We start from the raw sequence: 12,113 nt of genomic DNA on the forward strand, positions 1-12,113 counted from the left end.
GCAAAACTTAGGTTACAGTTTCTCTGCACCAGCCCTGACTCTGAGACACTGGTCCTTCACTGAGTCAGGCCAGGAGCCCATCACAGTCCTGGGGAGGGGCTGGGGAGAAGAGAGAAAAGAGTGGGCTGAGGTGGGAACCCAGGAAGTGGTGGGGAAGCAGGAGCTGACTGGGGAGGGGTGGGGTGGGCGGGGAGGCTCGGGTTGCCTGAGGTGAGCCCAGCCCTTTTTGCAGAGGCCCTGCTACCTGCAGCTGCTGCAAACCCTCTCCCCTCTCGCTGCCAAGCTGGCTCCTGGCCTGCAGCCTCCTGCCATTGCCCCATACCTGGCACCCAGGCCTTGGCATCGATGATGCCTACACCGCTTGGGCCCCCAGTCAGCTCAAAACTGGCCTCACCCACCACTTCCCCCAGTCTGGGCCCTGTGCTGGCCCCAGCCAAGACCCATCACTTCCTGACTCCACAGCCTGTGACTGGCTGGCCCTGGGCCCACCAAGACGTGTGAGGTGCCCCATGAGAGCGGCTTCCTCCGGTGTCTGATGGCCAAGCACTTCCTTCTTAGGAGGCGAGCCATCCTTCTCCTCCCTTCCTCAGCCTCAGCTGTCTTCCCACCCCACCCCAGCCCCACAGAGAGTGCTCGACCAACACCATGCGGACCAGATCTGAGCTCTGCCCCTCTCCAGCTCTGCGACCTTGGCCTGGTCACAAGGTCCCTGGCTGTTGCCCCAGGTGGGACATGGTAGCGATGACATCTAGCTCACTGGCTTGGGAGCAACAGGGGTGGCTGTGTGTCCAAGCTCAGCTTAGCACCCGGCACACAGACAGACACACCTGGGCGCCAGCGAACTGCGAGCTCCTGCCTTCCTGACACGTGGAGGCCCTGCTGTCTTCTGTCCACCGTCTCAGGAAGAACAGAGCTCGGAGCAAAGCAGAGAAGACAGCCAGGCTGCCCTGGGCAGGGCTCTCCTCTCCCTTGCCTCAGTTGGGTGTACTGTCTCCTGTGTGCTTGAGTGGGGTCATGGCAGTGAATCAGGCCAGGTGCCCACCAGGTGGTACCTGCTTCTCACCATTTGAGGGTGATGAGCCCAGGTTCCCGTCTCAGTCTAGCACTCTGTCCCCTTGTCCCTACCATCACAGGCAGGGAAGGAAGGCAGACAGGCGGACAAGCTTCTCCAACCTCCACCTGCAGGTAGCCCAGCGATGCTTGGCCTCTGACCTCCGCCCCTGGTCACTCCAGCCTGTTTTGGGACTGGCTGATTTTGGAGGCTGGCCTCTTTGTTCAGACAAGCAGGAGAGAGAAGAAAGCTGTTTTTCAGGCAGCAAAGCTCTTAGATAAACACCATTTATCTCTCTCTCCGTTCCCTTGTGAAGGAATTGGGTTCCTTCAGAGACGAAACTAGATCCACTGGGGCTGATGGCGCCCCGGGGACGGAAGTGCAGTGTGAGATCTGGCTTGGGGAGCCGGACACTGAGGAGGCTTTCTGTATCCGGCTGAGCACCTGCTGCCAGCCCTGGCAGGCGTGTGTGGCTCAGGTGACTGGGCCCTGGTGCCAGGCCATGGCCCTGCCAGCTCCCAGGCTCCTGATGGCCTGGCCCAGCTCCCCACCCTCCCCTTTGGCCACCTGCCTGCTTGCCTGCCCATGGGGATCCGCCAGGAAGCTGAGAACTTCTGCTTACCGAGGGGGGAACACCTCCCTCTTGGAGCAGCCCACCCTGCCCAGGGCTCCACGAGCAAGCCGGCCCCCACACCGTCAGGAGGGCTACACCCATGACAGGATGGCCTACTTGCTTGCCCATCTAGTCAGGTAGAGTTGGGAATTTCCACAGGCCCACTTTACGGGAGAAACTGAAACCAGAGGGCCATAGAGCAGAGAGACGGAGCTGAGTCCCCGCCCCCAGACCCCAGGCCCCGCCCCCTTCCCGGTCCTGGTCCTTTGGCCCCGCCCCCAGCAAGGCTCACCGGAGTGGTGTCATCATGAGAACGCTGGTAGCGCTTCCAGCGGCAGCCATAGATGCCCGTGAGGCAGGAGAGGCAGAGCTGCGGCTCATAGTACTGCAGGGGCTGGTGTCTCACCATGCTCGTGCCCGCGGCCCTGGCGCCCTGCCTTCAGGCGCCCATGGAGGCCCCCAGCTGGTCCTGTGGGAGGAAGCAGAGGTCTGTGAGACTGGGCAGAGCTGGGGCCTCAGTCCCCACACAGCAAGTGTCACTGTGACCTAGGTCAGGGAGGGTCAGCCTCCGCTCAGAGCCCTGGTGGGCCCTTGTCTCACTTGGAGTCAGAGGCCCATCCTTGGCAGTCCCCTGCCACCCACCCATGACCTAGTCAACCAACAAAAATCCCCTAACCCATTAGCTGTCACTCTCCTACTCCCACGCTCTGGCAACCTAATCTACTTTCTGTCTCCATGGATTTGCCCATTCTGGACATTTCACATAAACTGCATCATATGATATTGGCCTTGTATGGTTTGCTTTTTTCACTTAATGTTTTCAAGGTTCATCCACATTATAGCATGAATCAGTACTACATTTCTTATGATTGGGAACTATTTAGTTGTATAGATAGACCGCTTTATCCATTCATCAGTTGATAGACATTTGGGTTGTTACCTCTTTTTGGTTGTCATGAAAACTCTGCTATGAACACGTTTTTGTGTGAATGTATATTTTTATTTCTCTTGAGTACATACTTTGGGATGGGGTGGCTAGGTCATAGGATAACTCTATGTTTAACTTTTTGAAGAACTGCCAACAGCTGTTTTTCAAAGCTGCTGTACGATTTTACATTCTCAAAGTCCGGTCAGTATCATCCCCATTTTACAGGTGAGAATTCGCAAGCTCAGAAAGGTCTAGCCATTTGCCAAAGGTCACACAGCAGAGTCTGGCAGTCTGGCTTTAACTTGAGGGCTGGAGAACTATAAGTGAAAGTGTGAGTAACTCAGTCGTGTCCAACTGTTTGTGACCCCATGGACTGTAGGGCCCACCAACCTCCTCTGTCCATGGAATTCTCCAGGCAAGAATACTGGAGTGGGCTGCCATTTCCTTCTCCAACTCATGACCAAATCCAACCAGCCACACATTTTTACACAGCCCACAAGTTAAGAGTGGTTTTCACATTTTTTAATAGTTGGGAGGAAAAAAACCAAATCAAAAATATATTTTGTTCTGCGAAAATTATACAAGAGTCAAATTTGAGAGTCCATAAATAAAACGTTTTATTGGAGACCGCACCTCCTTCATTTATGTATTATCTATGACTGCTCTGAGTATAACTGCAGAGTAATGACAGAGACCACAGGGCCCACAAAGCCTGAAGTACTTTCTGCCCTCCCCAGCCCTTTACAGGGAAAGCCTGCTGACCCTGCCACCACACAGGTGGCACATGACAACCAAAAAGAGGCACCGCACAGTGGCTCATGACCCGGGATCATAAGTGCAGCATGTGGTGGAGGGAAGAAAGGGTGCCGTGGGCTCTCAACAGGGACAGGAGGGTCAGGGCACACTTCCCAGAGACCATGCTGAGTGGAGGCCTGTAGGATGAGCTCCCTCTCTGACTCCCCAGGGGCTACAGCACAGAGGCACTGGGCTTCAGGCCCACCGACGACTTCCACATCTGCACCTTACTCAGGGCCTCTGCCCAATACCCCACCGCCCCCACTCCCCAAGTGCTAGCCTCAGCACAGGGATTACAGCCTCCACTGTGAGTGCAGGGACGGATTAGGAGCTTGCTGGGAATATTGACTGACCTGCAGCCGCCTAAGTGCTGGGAATTGTCTGGTGCGGCCTGTGCCTATGTCTCCCTGGGGAGGCATGTGGACACAGAGCAGATGCTGGGGGCTCTCCAAGCTGAGCCGAGTCCAGGGCTTGGGGCAACAGTATTGGATGGGGATGCTGCTGCAGTCAGCTTAGCTCCCCCATGGGGTTGGGGAGGCCGGGGGTGGGTCAGCAGGTAGGAGACCCTCTCATTTTTTCTTTATTCCTCTCTAGAAGCAGTGTGTCAGGGTGGGAATTCCCTGGTGGTCCACCGGTTAGGACTTGATGCTTTCACTGCCAAGGGCCTGGGTTCAATCCCTGATGGAGGAACTAAGATCCCACAAGCCACGCAGTGCAACCAAATAAATAATTAAAAAAAAAAGGAGTGTGTACTTATGTACAAACCCCCACATCCACAGCCTTCCAGAGGGGATAAAAGAGCAGAATCCACAGCCAGGGAACCATATCTTATGCTGTGCACCCCTAGATGAGGACCGCTACTGTCAGGTTGGCCATCACACTTCCCCAGGAATGGGGGAGACAGCTGGTATATGTAGAAAGAGGCCTGGATTCACCCTGCCTTGGCCAATGACTGGCCCTGCAGCCAGAGCCACTCAGGACTCTTCCCTGAGCCTTGGTTTCAGCTTTTGTCTTGACTTCCAAAAAAAGGTCAGATGACTGGGGGCTGAGGGAGAGCCGGTGGCAGGGGCCACAAGGCTGCAATGACAGAGGTACAGCAGGTGGGCATTCTGCAAGCAGGAGCCCTGCCCTCACATTTCTTTCCCAGGACCCCCCTGACCCCGGGACCGATTCCCTTGTGTCCTCTGCTCCCCCACCCCCCACGACGAGCATTACAACCCACCCAGGAATGGAATTTCCATTTCAAGTCTGGCAAAGAGGGAAGTAGAACTGCCTGCACCAAGGTCTCAGCCCAGGACTTGACTGACCGGGGCTCTTGCAACTCTTCCCCTCTCACCCCCCACCTGCCATGAATTTTCATTCTATTTATTCATAACTGCAGGGGTACCTCTGAAAGGCAAACTTCTTTTTCCTTTGCACATTTTCCTGGGGCCATCAAGATTGCCAGCAGCTCCTTGCTCTCTCCGGGGGGGCCACCCAGACCCACACTGGCACAGTGACCACCTCACCACCCCTAATGTGACTCTAACATCCCTCAAGGCCTTTTTCTCACCAGATCGTTGGCCACTGCCCAGGTGTCATCTCTCCTCTGGGTGGAGAATCCCTGTGGTGGCCCTGGCCTGGCCAATCTAAGCTCTCACCTGCAGTCAGAGATCTTCCTAAAAGACAAATGACCAGGATCTGGCTCCTCCAGCCTCACCACTCCAGAACTTGCTGTCCCTTCATCTGGCTAATGCCTCCTGACCCTTCGAGTCTCCGCTCAGATGTCACCTCCTCTGGGGAGCCTTCCCTGAGACCCAGGTTGGGTGAGAGGGCTCCAGGAGTCCCTCCTCCCTCCTGGGCTGCCTGTGGGAGCACAGATGACATGCCTGCCTCCCCCAGGGAACAACCTGAGTTGCTCCCATCTCTCCAGTGGCAAGCACAGGGCAGTCCTGGGGGCTTCCCTTTCGTTCTGAAAGGGCCCGGAAGTTCTGCTAACAAAGACATGCTGCCCAGACCCTGAGTGGTTGGGACAAGTCCCCAGAGACCAGATTCTCCACACCCATCCCCCTCCTGCCCAGACTAATGGCATCACTTCGCACCAGTTGGTTCTCCAAGCCACCTCCCAGGGCTGTTGCTATCAGCCAAGTTCCAAAGAAATCTCCAGCCTGGAGCCCTGCTGGCTCTGGGACAAGAGAAAGCCTTCACCTCTTAACCTGAACTTCCACAGCATCCTGTTTGCACAGGGAAGGGAGTCAGGAGGGAGGTGGAGTGAGTGTCTGCTATGGAGTGGGTGAAGGATGTTGGAGGTGGGCATACCTCCAGGGGCCTTGCCCACTCTTATACCCTGGGAATGCACCTCACCCACTCCTTGGCTCTTCATCCCTCCCCGCGACTGGCTGGTGGCCAGGCCCTCACTGCCCCCAGGCCCTGCTGCCTCTGGTCCCAGGTCTGCTTGCTCTCCTGACAGTGGAAAGAGTCTCAAGCCAGATGTCAGCGCCTGGCTATCAGCCTGGTCTCCTTCTACTGACATGCTGTGTGCTTGGAGACTTATTTTACCTATCTGAGGAATGGGCAGTAGATAGAACAGCACAAAAAGGACCCAAGGTTACAATAAAAAGGAATAAGACACTGATACATGCTATTAATACAATGTGAATGAATCTTGAAAACATTATGCTAAAGTGAAAGAAGCTAGTTATGGAAGGTAGAGGGGGTGGTTTGCAGGGCACCGTGCTGAACATCGTACCTGTGTCATCTTTTGATGACAACTGTCCAAAGGAGAGCTGGACAGTCTTCTTTTACAGGTTAGAAATATGGGTCCCAGGTGAATGGAGGAATAGGGTTCATCCTAATAATGGACTGTTACCCAGCAGTAAAAATAAATGTGGGAGAACCGTGTTTGATCCCTGGGTTAGGAAGATCCCCTGGAGAAGGGAATAGCTACCCACTCCAGTATTCTTGCCTGGAGAGTTCCATGGACGGAGGAGCCTAGCGGGCTACAGTCCATAGGGTCCAAAAGAGTCAGATATGAATGAGCGCTTTCACATTTCACAAAAAGAAATGAGCTATCAAGCCATAAAAATACATGAAGGGACCTTAAAAGCATATTGCTCAGCGACAAAAGTCAATGAGAAAAGGCTACATATTGTATGATTTCAACCATATGACATTCAGGAAAAGGTAAAATCATGGAAGTGGTAAATGGATTAGTGGTTGCCAGGGGTTGGAAGTGGAGTGCACAGGTAGAGCAGTGAAACTATTTTGTATGATACTGTAATGATGGATACATGTCATTACACATTTGTCAAACCACAGAGAATATATAACACAAAGAGTGAACCCTAATGTAGACTGTGGACTTCAGTTAATAATATGGTATCAACACTGGCTCATCAGTTATAGCAAATGAACCCCCCTAAGATATTAATACAGGGAAAACTGTGGGGTAGGGGAAGGAGAGTATGTAGGAACTCTGCATTTCTAATCAATTTTAAAAAACTCTCACCAGGGATTCCCTGGTGGCTCAGATGGTAAAGAGTCTGCCTGTAACGTGGGAGACCTGGGTTCAATCCCTGGGTTGGGAAGATCCCCTGGAGAAGGAAATGGCAATCTACTCCAGTATTCTTGCCTGGAAAATTCTAATAGATATGAAATAAGTAAAAATAATAATAATAATAAAAACTCTCACCAAAAAAATCATCTAATAATTAAATATGTATACATGCTAAGTTGCTTCAGTCTTGTCTGATTCTTAGCAACCCTGTGGCCTGTAGCCCACCAGGCAAGAATACTGGAGTGGGTTGCCCTGCCCTTCTCCAGGGGATCTTCCCAACCCAGAGATTGAGCCTATATCTCCTGTGTCTCCTGCATTGCAGGGGGATTCTTTACCACTGAGCCACAGGGGAAGTTCAATAATTAAACATATATGTATTTAATTTAAATATCTATATCGATTGATTGATAGATAGCTAGATCAATAGATCTAGTCCTAAGAGATTACATGATTCAGCCAAGACCAAACAGCTAACCGTGGAGAAGACAGCATTTGCAGCCAGGGCTGCCAAGTCTAAAGCCCAGTCTTTCCAAGGCACCAGCCCTAGATAGAGGGTCTGTGTGTCCTCATTTCTACTGCCCTCCATGTCTATGGCAGCCATAGCATGTGTCACTGAGAATTGCACCTCAAAGGGCCAAGTTCAATGTTTTGGTTGGCACCAGGGCAGCAAGGGCACAAAGTGGGGCCAAGAAACCTGAGGAGGAGAAAGGACTCCCCCATCCTACCCCATCCCACCATGGGCTCAGGGCTGGGAGAGGCAGAGACCTGACCTCCCCTTCCAGCAGCCTTCCAGGCCTGCAGGGAAGGAGGCAGGGCATACACATGGAGGAGGAACCATCACCCCTTCTCCTTGGTTACGGCTGCCCTCACTGAGTGTCAACCCCAGCCCAGCTCCAGGGCTGGTGGGCGGAGACAGCTGTCACCAGCAGGCTGGGTGACCTCCACAAGCCTCTGGCCTCAGCTTTCCTGTCGGTATCAGGGGAGGGTCTAAACCACATCCGATGATCTCTAAGGGCCTCTTTAACACTCAGCTTCTAAAACCTTTTAACCACCTGCTCTCTCCTCATTCTCAGGAGATAAGCAGGGATGGGGTTGCTCCTGGAGGATGGAAGGACAAATTCCCCAGTACTTGTCTGGTCTGATGGGGAAGAGCCTCCTCCAACCCCAGGAACCACGGTTGGAAGTCAGGAGCCCACCCCTGACTGCAGCAGTCAAGATGAGGATGGAAGCTGCAGGCAGGCCTGTGACAAGGTGGAAAGCCTGGTCATCCTGGGCCTCATCTCTGCCCAGGAGCCGCCACCATCTTCGACAGGAACCCAGGTATAGGTAGTCATGGCCTGGAAAACTCACAGTGACGACCCCACACCTGACTTAGAGTGAAACCCAAGGGGAAAATGGCCCAAGGCCATGGGGACTCCTGTCTGTAGTGCTTGGGGAACATGGCCAGGGAGCAAGACCAGGGCCTCCCTGTGGTCCTTCCTCGCTGCATGCCCATCCCCTGTTCCCAATGCAGCTGCACCCGGGAAGCCACCTTAGCTCGGGGCCCCTCCATCCATCTACTCATCTCAGTGCAGCAGCCCTTCCTCCAGGAACCCAGCCCTGCCAGGTCAGGGTCTCTGCTGGACCCACAGCTCCTGTGCTTCCTCCAGTGGCACTGCAGGGCAGCTTCCTGGAGAGGGTGGATGTCAACAGAACTCAGAAATAAGGGATGACTTATAGCACAAGACAGGTCTTGCTAGGCAGACAGCACAGGGAAAGCGTGGTGGCAGGGAGGGTGAGCAGGGCCTCTCCCAGGACTGAGGGCTCCAGCAGGAAGCTAAGCCCCATGTCAATTCCATCTGGTGGTGACCGTGGGGTCTGCTGCCAACAGTAGTCTCCCAGGTCTCTGGGGACCCAGGGTGGGCAGCAGCAGGGCATCTCTAGGCAGCTCACCGGCTGGGCTGTTTCTCCAAACAACCCACCAAACCCACAGAACAAGTCCCCGGCCACAGAGCTGCAGCTGGAGATAGGGGTGCCGAGCAGATTCCAGGCTCCTCCCCACTGCTCTCCTGTGCTTAGCTTTTGAGGAATGCTCAAAGTCACTATCTTGCCCATTGCCCGGGCCTCATCAGATGGCTTAAACTGAGAGATGTGGGCTGCCACATCTCACTGTGTGGCCCTGGGCAAGTCATTCTATTTCTCTGGGCCTCAGAGAAAGCCCTAGATTCTAATGAAATCAGCAAAGAGGCAGACAGAGGGCAGGAAGGAAGTCTGTCACTGAGGCAGCTGCCAGTGGGGAGGGTCGGGGGCAGGAGGGCCTGGGAAGGAGTCCTGGTGGACCAGCATACTCCTCCCCATTCCACCGCCATCATGGCCACTCATTCTTTGGGGGGAAAGCTACTGGTGGCTTACGCTGGGGCTCAACAGGAGCCATCAAAGAATCAACCATGCCCTAATTAGGGTCACTATTAATCTCTTTTCACCATGGTGCCAGGGCCTCCTGTTTACTCAACACTTTGTCCCAGAAGATTTCTGATGGCTCTTCCTCCAGGGGAATTCCCAGCAGGCTGGCTTCACCCCAGATGTGGGTCCTTCTGCCCCTCCTGCAGGGAGTGCTCCCTGCTTCTCTTCCCAGAAGGGCTGGCTTCCTCTGAGCCACAGCCTCTGGAATTATCTGTTCCATACCCAAGGCTCTCTAGCTCATGCGGTAAATGTTTCAGAAGCCTCTGCAATGCCGGGACCCAAGAGAGATGCACAGAGGTGGTTCCTCCTTTCAAGTAGACAACCTCAGCAGAGCAACAACAGCTACGATTATAACCACTCGCATAGCGCTTTACAGTGTACAATGTCTCCACACACCGTCTCACTGAAGCATGGCCCCAGCTCCACCAGCAAGTGCCAGATCCCCATTTTTACGGATGAGGAAGTTGAGGCTGCTAGAGGATAGAACAGCTTTGCTGAGCTGCATCCTTGGATGAGGCCCTTGGGGGACTGACCTGCATGCTTGGAGCCTGGTGGACCAGCAGCTCCCTGTCATGGCTATTCATTCTTTGGGGGAAAAGCTTAGGGTAGCTGAATGGGGGCCAAGCTCAGGACCTTGCCCAGGACCCTTGGGTTCTCTTGGCACAGAAGGGACCTCTCCTTGGGTCTCTCCCCAGATCAGGGCTGTGGGCTGGGCTGAACAGTCACCAGGAACAGCCCCCACACTCTCTAACCAGAGTCTTAGAATCACCTCCCCCAAGGCTTGTACAATCACAGAATCCTAGTGCAATCCAACAGGGATCTCAAAACTAGCCCTGGATTTCAGACTATGACAGTCATCAAATGTCAGCACCAGGGAAGACCTGGAGCTATTCCCTCCAGCCTTCCATCCCTGCAGAAATCCCCTATACAGCTGATGGTGGTTCCCCAGCAGACTGGCCTGCATAGGCTTGTATACGCCTCTAGACAGGCCCCTCCCTCCCTGAAGGGCCAAAAGGTTCCTCTTTAAACCAGAACAGAAGGTAGGCCCTCTTAAGAGGGTCAGCCTGCCCCCAGCCACCCCCTCCCCCAGGAGCAGTGACAGGTTCCCCAGGAGCAGGCAGCCTGAGCACAGGACCAGCCTGGGGGCTTGGTAAGGCGAGAGACTTCCCCAGCCTCTCCTCCCTCCCGGGTGGACGCCCCAGTCCCTCCCAGGCGCCCAGTGATTCAGTCACAGGAACCAGGCTGGCTTTTTCCGATGCCTCTCCCTGGGTCTCTGGAAGGAGGGAGCCCTGAACAGGAGGAGGGCAGGCGGAAGCAGAGTCTGGCTAAGACAGGCCCTGAGCAAACTTGTCTCTGCCCGGATTTTGCTCCCTGAGGGAATGGTGAGCAATGATTTATTTTATTTATTTATGTAAAATAGCAGAGTTATTATACAAACAGGCTTCCGAAGCAGGCCCTGGGGATGGGAGGAGAAGCAAGTCCTGCCATTTTAGGAATCTCTCTCTCTTCCTTCCCCTCACACCTACCTGTCTCGCCTCACCTGCCCCTGCGCCTCCTCACACGACTGTGCTCCAAGCAACACAGCACCTCGCAGTCTCCCCCACCCCCCCAAGCCTTTGCCGGTGCTGGGCCCTCCTGCTCCCGCCCCAAATCCCGTCCATCTTAACAAATGCACCCTGGACAAAGCCTGATCTGATCCCCCCTGCAGAAGCCCACTGCTTCCTCCTTTGTCCTCCCATCACCAGGCAGAGCTCTCGAGACATGATCACAGGCCTCTGTGCACGGTAATTATCTGTTTCCGTGGCTGCCTGGCCTGCCAGGTCGAGAGCCTCCCCAGGTGGAGATTTCTCATCCATCTGGCCCAGCTTTCCTGAAGAGTCTGCAGATGATATCTGTGACCCCGCAGGTGACAGGGATATAAGCTCCCCCAGGCCCCCGTCCCTGCTAGAGGAATCACTGCGCAGTGGACCTGTGTTCTTGCACGAGGTCAGCACCGAGGAAGCTCCCGTTTGCACTGGTTAAATGTGCAAATGAAGGAAGGAAGGAAGGACCATATCGGAGCCTCTTAAACCACCCAACCGCAGAGCCACTTCTGAGCCTGCTCCCAATTCCGCCTCTGAATAATAATTAGCCTTTTCCCTATTTACAGAAAAAATTAAGTTACTAAAAAAAGTCTCAAGTATTTTCTCCCACAGTTTTTTCTGAACCCTCTGCTATGCGTTCCAGGTCTAGTACAAGACGACCTCAGACTTAGCACAGAATACTGATTTCCTCACTGCCACCTGCATCTCTCCTCATCACAGTGCTCCAAGAGGAGCAGAAGCTGGGCTACTTCTAGGCAAGGTTGAGAACCTGGGGCCTAAGCTCCTCTTGCCCTCTTTCAGACAGCCAGGTTTCCTTTCTGACCTTGCTCAAATGCTGAGGAGGAAAGCCCTAGGGGTTGGCTGGCCCAGGAAACCCTGATGGTTCATGCTTCTTCCATGATTCAGGCCTCTAATTCCACCATTTACCATTCATTCCTTTGGCGGAAGCTTAACTTTCTCCAGGATTCGTTCTTAAAAATACAAATCTCCCCTGGAAACAGGAATCCATCAAACCTCTAAACTGGAAGTCAAGGAAACTCAGTTTAATGCCTGGCTCTAGAGAGGCAGTAAATCATAAGGGTTAGGAATGTGCGCCCAGAGCCAGCCTGCTGAGTTTGGAACCCAGTTCTACCACTTACTAACTCAGCAGGTTCCTTAATGCCGCT

The 12,113-nt window shown here is 53.9% G+C and overlaps 1 protein-coding gene across 2 annotated transcripts in view; it reads right to left on the reverse strand.

Annotated features, from left to right (window-relative positions):
• The window catches only part of GDPD5 (glycerophosphodiester phosphodiesterase domain containing 5), an 85,992-nt gene that overhangs the window by 38,108 nt on the left and 35,771 nt on the right, over positions 1 to 12,113 (reverse strand). For both annotated transcript variants that reach the window (XM_061150560.1, XM_061150569.1), the window contains one exon: positions 1,957 to 2,133. In XM_061150560.1, coding sequence (XP_061006543.1) covers positions 1,957 to 2,073 — 117 coding nt within the window. In that variant the 5' untranslated portion in view covers positions 2,074 to 2,133. The remainder of the gene's footprint in view (positions 1 to 1,956; positions 2,134 to 12,113) is intronic.

Source organism: Dama dama, chromosome 1 (genome assembly GCF_033118175.1).
Source record: "Dama dama isolate Ldn47 chromosome 1, ASM3311817v1, whole genome shotgun sequence".
Classification (NCBI taxonomy): domain Eukaryota; kingdom Metazoa; phylum Chordata; class Mammalia; order Artiodactyla; family Cervidae; genus Dama; species Dama dama.